General features: G+C 41.1%; 1 protein-coding gene across 1 annotated transcript in view; it reads right to left on the reverse strand.

Annotated features, from left to right (window-relative positions):
* Window positions 1-9,703, reverse strand: part of ZSWIM8 (zinc finger SWIM-type containing 8) — a 63,733-nt gene extending 54,030 nt beyond the window's left edge. Inside the window, exon 1 of the mRNA XM_074907248.1 lies at window positions 8,550-9,703. Coding sequence (XP_074763349.1) covers window positions 8,550-8,727 — 178 coding nt within the window. The 5' untranslated portion in view covers window positions 8,728-9,703. The remainder of the gene's footprint in view (window positions 1-8,549) is intronic.
* Between the last annotated feature and the right edge of the window lie 675 nt (window positions 9,704-10,378).

Genomic DNA, 10,378 nt, shown 5'->3' on the forward strand with positions numbered 1-10,378 from the left:
CAATTTACTTTTTCCACTAGTTTATCTGGAAAAAAAATAAAGAACCATACTAACTAGATTTTAAACTGGTGTTTCCATTTTCAGTTCTCCACCAATGAATTACTCATGTTTACCAATATTTCTGGATGATCATCTACTTCAATTTTTCACCTTTCTGAACAGAGGAGGAAGCTTGAATCGGTGGCCCAGGTATTAACCTGCCCACTACTTCAGTAAGTCACCTCTTAAATGTCTTAACTTAGGAGAAAAAAGTACAGCTGGATGTCTTCCCATAAAGACTCGCATTGCTTGCAGACAAATTCTGAGTAATTTTTCTTTGATCACACTAGCTGTTTATATTTTTGTGAAAAATGTGGACTTCTTTTTCTGTATTGTTTTTGATCTCTGACCTCCCTCTTTTTCATTTTCTCAAGTCTATTCTCCCCTCCAGCAACCAGCTTTACTCCCACAAAGGACTGAGGACAGATTTTTTTTCTTCCTCCCTTCATCTTATCCATTTATCCTTTCCCTTTCTTCTACATGCCAATCCTTACCCCATATGAAAAAGAAGCTTGAAAGCTCTACTATACATCTCACGGCCACAAATTAAAGCTAGCAGACAAAAGAAAGGCATAAAAGTCACTGAGACATCAAGAAATAACACTCAGGTTCCCCTACTTCCAGCAGCTGAATGAGGATGTTAACAATTTGTTTAAAGACACTACTCCTGCAATCTTTTCAGGTTTTCCTCTTCTATGGAAAGGGAATGTCTTAACTTTAATTTTTTTTCAGTGCTAACCACACAGCAGTAGAGATTTAGATAAATATAGAAAAAACAAGACACAGATTTTCCAGTTGTATACATCATAAACGCGTTCAACCTTCTCCTAATTGAGATTGGTAAATACTGACATTTTCTTCTTTCTTAGGTTTTTGTTGCAGCAATCTAAAAACACTAATAATGATTCATAATAGCAACAATATTTTATTAAAGCCAGATACTTTTCACAGCATCACTTTTCTCAAAATACAGAATTCCAGAGAGTAGGGTCGACATAGTGCTTAGAGATATGGTGTAGTTGGGAACTGTCAATGTTAGGTTAATGGTTGGACTGGATGATCTTAAAGGTCTTTTCCAACCTAGACTATTCTGTGATTCTGTAACATGTATATTACAGCCTGACAGAGCTCCTTCGTTTCATTCTTTTCAAAGATAGTATGTTTTAGCTGTATGGAACCTAAATATAGATGAACTAAACATCATCAAAAGAGCAGTTTCCACAAACCTTGCCCATAGCATTTAAAGCACCAGCAAGAAACGTGTTCAAAGACATCACTTTCAGTATTTCCTGTTAAAATGCATCAAAAAACACACAAATTATGAGAATATGAGAATCTTCTGGTTGGTAACCCTATACTTATTGCTCAAGACTACACAGCTTCAGAGGAGGTAACTTAGAAATGTGTGGTATGGTATTTTGAAATTAGAACCAGTATTTTAAACATTTTGTATATTACGCATCACTGGTCTTTAAACTTTGAAAAAAAAAATTACAAGAAGCAACACCAAACCAGAGCAAGAGGAGCATGAATCTGACAACAGTCCAACGCAATTCATGAAACAATTCATAGGAGGGCACCTGCACCTATTGAACAAGCATGCCTGGCTTCTTGAAACTTCCCATTGTTCTGAACTCAGCAACTCACAAAAATAATCTGTAATGGTCAAAGTGAATACAAAGATTCACCCATGTTGTAGGAATTAGCAAAAAGCAGACCCAGAAAATGAAGGTTCTGAAATTGAGTAATCTGCCCAGAAATAAAGATGCATCTTGAGAGTAACTAAGCTCTAATTTAAATCTTTCAGGGGTTTCATGAGGGCAGGAATTACATCTTCTACACATTTTACAATCCATCAGAAAAAAAAAAAAAGTCTGGTCTCTTTTGATCCTGGCCTTTATCAGCAACACTCCAGAAGCTGCAGGATTTTTTTTTTTTTTTCCCAGTTTCATTCCCCATCGCTTCGCTGATGGGTGACCCCAGGTACACAGAGAGAGCACAGCTCAAAACCCGAGGCTCTCTGTGGTGGCTATAAGACACACAAAATTAGTCTCCTGCCTGCTCTTCCTGCTTACAGCACCACATCATATACATATTCAAATACATTAATTTAACAAAGAAAGAAACTTCTGGTGCTAGCATTCGAAGTGACATAAGCAGTACTTCTAAGCATGAGAAAAACCTTTTGAGCATGAAAAGCAAAGGCTGTTTTAACATGTGTTATTCTGACTAAAATACTCAATGATCAAAAGACATTACATTTCACTGTAGAATTACATTTGCCCAAATAACCACACACGTCAAACCTGAAGTGTTGCTTGAGAAAAATCCTGAGATGTTTTGCCTTCACTTTGTTTTTATCTCAGGACAGACCTAGTTACCTACTGGTAAAAAATAAACAGATAAAAATAAAACCCACTTTTTAGCAATGAAGAACAGGTCAAAGAAAAAAAAAAAAAAAGAGGGGGAGGTAAAGGAAGGGGCAGTAAACAAAGGGAGAGTACAATCCAGAGTCTAGGATCAAACTTGAATCCTTACCCTTGCTTCCCCAGAGGTAAACATGCCGCAGATAAGAATAACCCCTGTAGCTTAAGTCAGCCTGAAATGCAAATAGAGCATCTGTGATCTCTAGTCATTCAGCAACACGGGGATCTCCTCAAGGTGAAAGGAAGGAGAAAACAAACTCAAAAAGAAAAATCCATGGAAGTCAGGAACAAAGATGAGTAGAAAGATGAGACAGGAGAAAATGAGACATTTCCCAGTAGACAAATCATTTCCCAGTAGAAATATGAGACATTAAAATAGGGAAAGAATGTGCAAGACTTCTTGTGAGGGGAAGAGAAGCTTATCTAAAGCAAAAGGCCAGAAGACCACAACAGATTTAAAACTGGCTGGTCATTTAAAATGTTAGTAATAAAAAAGCATCTTTTCCTGATAGCTTCTTCATGTGGTTTCTCTGGTAGCCATATCTGAAGAGAGGAGTACACACATTCAGTTATCTCAGAAAGGCACAGGAAAATGCAAATGAAGAGACAAACATGTGAGAGTCATTCAACTTGTCATCCTTCCAAAAGAAAGAGATATTACTGCATTATGAAACCACCATTTTGTTTAGTAGAAACTTCTAGACAGCTTCTGAAATCTACTTCCCAGCTCTGAAGCATTGCATTTAATTATGCCAATCAGTCTTGATAAATGACTGCCTCTAGAGTTTTTCTGTGGTGTCCTCAGCTCTAATGAATCAATGTCCCTTTTGCACCTCGTATTACAACCCAGTAAGTTCCTTCCTCAACTTGAACTTTTGCTTCTACTATATAGCAAGTCAACATCACCAGCCACTATGGAATAAGAGTACAAATGCAGATGAAATTAATTTACTAGGGTGACAAAATATAGAAAAATGTATTTTGTACTAGCAGGTAAGCCTTCACTTTCACATCACCTTTACTCTTCAGACACCTGATCTCTGCTTATTTCACAAACATTTGTGATATCTTCTCACCAACATTCATATTTTTTAAATTCTGTTGCTTCTATAAAGAAAGTCATTAAGGAGCTATACCATACTTTTGCTCAACAGTTACTGTTTTGGATTTTTAATGTTTTTAGTGAACTTGGATATATTACAACAGATATATTTGAGCTAAAACAGATTTGTTATGTGTTGTACTAAATTAAAAAACACAACAAAAGACATATTACACCTGTACCTCCCAGAAGTGTGAGTTGATTATATAATCTCCCTCTTAGTACCAGAGGCACAAATAAAGTAGAAAGAAAAGAAAAAACGATTGTAACTTTATAATACACAGTCATAGTCAGTAACAAAACAGCAGCAAACCACAGTCTTCATTTCCAGCTTCAGCAGGCTCAAGGAGCAGACACACTTTGGATGACACAAACATTCTTCTCCAAAAAGAACGAGTCTGAAGAGCATAGTATGAATGTGAAAGAGACTACAAGTTTCTGCAATTACTGCTTGAGGAAGGGTTATTTTTAATTTATTAGTTATTGGCAATCCTGAAGAATAAGTGTTGCGCTCTAAGCCATTTCTTCTTTGTCTGTATAAATTAATGAAGATCAGTCACTGTCATTTTACCAGTGTAGACACTGCTCAGACTGTGATCAGGTTGTCTCTCTAAACTGACCATATCGTCACCTCAGGCTCTGTCTATTCTCTAACAATGATTCCCTCTCTACAGCTTGCATTTTTGAGGCACTGTGCCCAGAATTTAACATTGTGGGCACTCCTAACAGTTTGGAAGAACATAAACTGTCTGGGGCTGGATAATGAGAATGTTTTCTAGGAGATCACTGCCTTCATCAATTCTTAGTTGTCTGAGGTGTCTTGCAATACAGTATACAGTGGTTCAAGCTTACAGTAAAGGAAAGGAAAAAAAAAATATAAATCTTTCTCACTAGCCGCCTATTGAAAATAGTTTCAACACAACTCATCAGCACACTTCCACCAGAAGCCAGTGTGAATGAATAAATACAAACTGAGCAAAAATATTGTGAACACACTATTTAGCAATCCTACAGTATTTATGGCAACTTCTTAAGTGTTTGGTAAACATTTATGCTTCAGAAACTGTGAAATAGAAAGGACTAAGAGTGGGAAAGAGATTAGGAGCTTTCAAGATGAAACAAAGCCACAGTGGGTTTGGAGAGATAATGAGCATACTTGAACATTTACTCCTAACACCTCTGTCACAAAAATCCTTATGTGAAGATAATTGAGAACAAAACACTTGCAGAAACACTGGGCTTCTTTCAATTACAATGAAAAATACAACTGTTTTTAAAAGTGAGAAGGGAAAAGGAGAAGATCATAGTGGCTCTCATAACAGTTTCTGGGAAAGAAAAGCCTATCCAGAAAAGTGGAGAAAAGGCAAGTGGATGCATTCATTGGTAAAAAGGTAAAAAATAGGTGGAATATAATTTGATATGGAAAAAAGTGAGTTGGAGCCACAAACCAACTCAGGGAACCGGATGGTTCTGAATACACTGCAAGACCTTGTTTCAAAGCACCCATTCACCTTAACTTCAGAGATGAAGCCCTGTCTGCCTAGTACAGATGAAAGCTTCTTATCAATGATATATACTGGCAACAGCTAAATATCAATTACAAGCATCACTTCATTCAAAATGGAAAAAAGGAGTAAAAAAAAAAAAAAAGGAAAAAAGCAATAAAGGCAGTCTAATGAGAGAACAAGCCATTTCTCGAATAAGCATTCAAAATTATGAAAGGAATCTTGGTATTCCCAAAATTGACATGCTTTGCTGAAGTCTCCTCTGGGATTTCACTACAGGTGAATCAGCAGAGGCTGAGAGCAGTTTCAAAGTCTAAGAGCATCCATAAAGTGGATGCAATGCATTCCTCCTTCACATTTAAAGAGAAAACTCCCTTCTGAAAAGTAATATATGAAGACTTTACCATAGTGAAAATTAAATGAGGGAAAATCAAACAGTTACAGTCCCATTTTTCTGATGTAACTACTCAAGTTAACCTGATCTTATAAAGAATTACATTCTAAGATCATATTAGAGAAACTCAGACATTTTTCTCCATCTTCCATCATCTTTCTAGCAAGCTGAAGGGGTAACTGACAAACAAGCGAGTAACTCAACTTTCTGGTGACCCTCTCTGGTGACCGCAGTGAATACTGTGTATATTTGCAAGCTACCCCAAGCCTTATTGTTAAATTTACAGTAAAGGTAATCATAATATTAAAAATGCCCAAGTAGGAAATTAAAAGTTGCAAAAAGTAAGAAAGCCATAATGGATGTGTAGGCAGTTTGTTTAAGAATAGGACTCCCCAGTCAACAGCCCTTCCATCAGTCTCAGGAGGATTCTCTTTGAACTAATTAATGAAGAATTAAATGCTCAAAAGGACAAATTGGAAACAATTGAAAAAGCTAGAAATCCTTTCTATTAGATAACTTGTCTGGCTGATTCCAAATCAAAACACAGGCTGAGCTCCAAACTGGAGGAAAAGACTGACAGAATATCATTCCCCTTGTTTTCTCTTAGCATTTAACACCGAAGAATTCAGTGTCTAACCTCATTTCTTGTTTGCATAGGCAACTACATCACAGGCCACTGAAAAATTATAAACTGTGGAAATAAAAACACACGGCTCAATTCAGAATGATCACATTTTAGAAGACTCACTATAACAGACACCCTCAGGATCCAGCAAGTTCTCAATACAAACTGTTTTCTGACTACAAAAACACAGTAAAAAAGACATGTTAAAAATAATTTAAATTGGTATGGGAGTTCTCAAATCGAAGGAGAACTCCGATGATGACAGATCTCTCATCAGACCAGACTTGCTGGCAACACACTGCATACAGTAAAGTTGCTGCAAGTGTTCCACGTTGGTAATATCATATGTGACTTTGTTGAGTGGATAAATAATTATTTAGGCAGCAAATCCATGTTCACATACTTCTCAAAATAACTCTGACCAGAGCCTGGAAATTGCCAGCAAAAGCCTTAAAGCAGGCACCAGTATCCTTTCAGAATGTCTCTCTTGTTAAAGTAAGACTTTTGTACAAAGGAATTAAGTCTCTCTACACATAAAACCTGAAAAATATGAACCAAGTACAAGCGATACAACCCCTCCTTATGCAGGTTTGCAGAACACGGAACAGCAACATCTCAATATGGTGTAAATGATTACAATTATCACAATAATAATGTTAGCTACTGTGTTTCTCATGTCAGGGAAGAGGCTGAGGATTGCAAATATGCACAATCTAGTGATTCTTCATTTTAATGCAACAGGTGGATGACAGCAGAGAGAGTAATCACTGCTTGCTTTTAATTCGGTCAAGAGAGCTAAAGGAACTAGGCCAAGACCCAGAAAAACACACAGTTGTATGCTGAACCAGTGGAGAACAGCTGGCTAAAAGCATCTCGAAGTTGAACAAAAACGATCACCTTTTCAAACATCAGTCTGACTTGTAGATCTGTAGAAACGAGTTTCATACACCTCTGCCAAACTATAGATGTCTATTTCCACAGCAGTATGTTTTCAAAACTTCGGCTCCTTTCCAGCAAGTTAACCTATGCAAGAAGACTTAAAGCAAAACATGAAGTTTATATGCTTTGCCCTGTGCCCAATGCTTATTTCTACATCTAAGGATTGATAGCTTTAAAAAACACAACGCCAACACTGTTCCCCTTCTTTGCATCAGCAGAATGTTCCAAACTAAAATCAATGTGTCCTGGCAGCAGGATCCAAGAGAGCTATCCAACTCAGACATATATTCAGCATTTCTCTCTCTTTGTTTTGGGTTGTTTTTTTTAAAAGTTTCCATCCTACCCTCAACTCCAATCCTTACTAGCCAGGAGACACAGGTGGTTACATTCACAGGACTAGGGACATTTCTCAAATTTATTAAAAACTTATAACTCAAGCCACTCTGGAAAGCCTACGATTAATGCAAAGTGTACTTTCTTAAGTCTTGTCCAGTGACAAGTGAACATTTGTCCATAGTATAACACAGCCAGATTTCAGCACAATTCAATATAAATTGCATTCTCTGGTCACGTAAGTCTAACATTCAAAGGAGAATGAAGTTTTGCAGTTCCAGCTAGGGAGATATTAATGAGGCAGGTGACGGTCACAAAGGTCAGCAATAACAGGAAAAGTACTAACACTGGATTGAAAGAAAATAAAGGAGATAAAATTAAGAGTAGAAAGAGCTTGTATAATTTCTGCTAACTCTATATCTGGCTCTGCTTAGTGTAAACACCACCTGAATTCTGGGGTCATGATACATCAGGATAAAAGAGAAATTATGCTTCACATTAAAAAAAAAAAAAAAAAAAGGCAAAAATTTAGTAGCTATATAATTCTAAATATTTTTAAATTGCTAACGTTATCTATTTTCCCGTCTGCTATTAAAAATAAATTGCTATCAAAAGAAATACAACAATTCCTGAGGCAAACACACTGAAGTCTGATGACTTGAGACACTCTTAAGGCCCTCTTGCCCTACTACTGCAAAAGAAAGTTTGCTAATTTACTAGAAAAAGGTTAAATTTAAAGAAACAGATAAGGAAAACAGGCTGCTCTAGACAACGATGGCTTACATGCCTCTACATGAGTAGTTTTATGAGTTACAAAAACCTCTGTGAAACCTTAGTGTATTTCAAAGTAAGTGAGAACCTATGTATAGTTATTCCAAACCAAGTCTGTAATTTGTGTATAGAAAACTGTTTTCAGATTTCCAAGAGTAAGAGCACCAAAGATACTCAGAAAAGCAGCACTACAATACTGCTGAGCGCATGTAGGTGAAAACTCACCCAAAAGACATCTTTGTCTTAAGATGCCCAGAAAATTTTCAGTTCCAATCTTTGGTCAAAAATTATTCCGACACTGATCCTACATGTGACTTCTCTACAACTTTTGACATTCATTCTCACTCACCAATCTCCCTTGCCCCACAACTTCCACGAGACCAAATAGCATCCCAGTGAAACTGGGTGACCTCACCTTTCATTTTGACAGTGGGAGAATTGGGTCCAGCCGATTGCTTCCTCCATCCTCTCCAGTTTTGGCAAAGGCTCTCTGCCTCAGAAATGAAGGAACAAAGAGAGTCTTCTTCAAAGCGATCAGAGTCTTCAAATGAAAACCTCTCCCCGTCCTCCCACTCTGCGAACATGAGTTCCATCACATCCAACAGGCGACGTGGGGGGAAAAGAAGACAGAAACAGCACTGCTCACTTTTAACAGGTGGATGGACTTAAGGGCTCCTGCAATGCTTAAAATCTCAGTTTTGATTCGATCCCCATACTACAGTACCAGGAAAAACAGAGCCAGCACTATCTGAAGTGGAAGAAGCAGTATTCAACTAAGGGGAAGCTCGTAAAAAATCCCAGAGGAAAAAAAAAAAAACCAAAAACAAAAAACAAACACACAAACAAAAACCCCCACCAAGTTCTTTAAAAAGTTAAAAAAATGCTTATGTCCACAAAATGTACTTGAGTCGGAGGGGGGGTGCTCAGTCTACGAGAGCTGCCTCCGGGCGGGACAGGTGCCTGCGGGCACACGGAGGGTCTGAAGGCTTCCGACGCCAGCGGCCCCGGCGCCGGAGGGCGAGGGAAGGGGCCGGTTTCCTCCTCTGGGGCTCCCGCTGGGGGAAAGCAGGTATCTGTGCACAGGGCCAGGTCTCCCTGAGGTTGTGCTTTTCTCACTCTCGGTGCAGGAACCGGAGGGAGGGCGAGGGCGGGAAGGGGCAGCGGAGGGGGAGGGGTGGAGGGGCGACAACTTCCCTCCCGCTCGCAGAGGCTTAAAAACGGCCCGGCGGGGCCGAGGCGCCCGCGACGGGGGCGGCGCGACCTCCCAGCGGCTCGTCACCGGCGCCAGCGGGCGGCGGGCAGCGGCTCCGGCCTCATGGGGGCGCGGGCGGCGGCAGGCGGGGAGAGCCCGGCTCTGGTCGCCGGCGGGTAGGGGCGGGGGACAGCCTGTCGTCGTCGTCGTCGCCGCCGCCGCTCCCGTCGCGGTTGGACCCCGCGGCTCTAGGTGCCCATGGCCAGCGGGGCCCCGCGCGCGGACGCCCCCCCGTGCCCGGCCCGATGGCGGTTCGCTGTCCTGGCGCGACGGCGGCAGCGGCGGCGGCGGGTCCCTGCCCGGCGCGGGCACCAAGATGGCTCCGCGCTTCCCAGCTTCACCTGCGCCACCCCCCCGCCAGCTGAGCCCTACTTCCGCCGCCGCGCTTCCGGCTTCCGCCGCCGGGGCTCGGCGGGCGCGCGGGGCATGTCGGGACAGCCGAGCGCTGCGGGTTGAGGGGCCGCGGCCGTCCTGCACCTCCCGGGGGGGTGAGTCGAGCCTCGAGCCGGCCCTTCGGGGTCAGCGAGGAAGGGAAGAGCGGAGACAACTGCCTGTGGAAAACGGAGTGCCCGGTAGCCGGGTTCGGCTGCCTGTGAAGGCGGGTGTCCCAAAGGAAGGGCCGCGGTGCTTGGCCGGGGCCTGGCGGTCACTTCTTAACAAACGGGTGCACCCGGGAACAGGCCGGAGCAGCGGCTCGCAGGGCGGTTTGGCTTTGAAGGGCTGTAATAAAACGAAAGCTTTCCTGTTGTGCCTGCACGTACTGCCAAAGGCAGTGGGACAGGATGAGTTTCGCTAAAATGTGGAGTTTACCCCCAGAACATAATGCAGACAAGTTGCATGAGGTAGAAATAACTCAGCTGTGATCATCTGATGATTGGAGATGAAAGAAATGCTAAACCTCACACTAACGTTTTCTATTAAAAAAACCCAAGCACTAGTCTGAAAAGAAGACCATGGAAAGAACACAAAGGAAATAAAAAATGAGGGCAATA

The sequence above is a fragment of the Athene noctua genome, chromosome 5 (genome assembly GCF_965140245.1).
Source record: "Athene noctua chromosome 5, bAthNoc1.hap1.1, whole genome shotgun sequence".
NCBI lineage: Eukaryota > Metazoa > Chordata > Aves > Strigiformes > Strigidae > Athene > Athene noctua.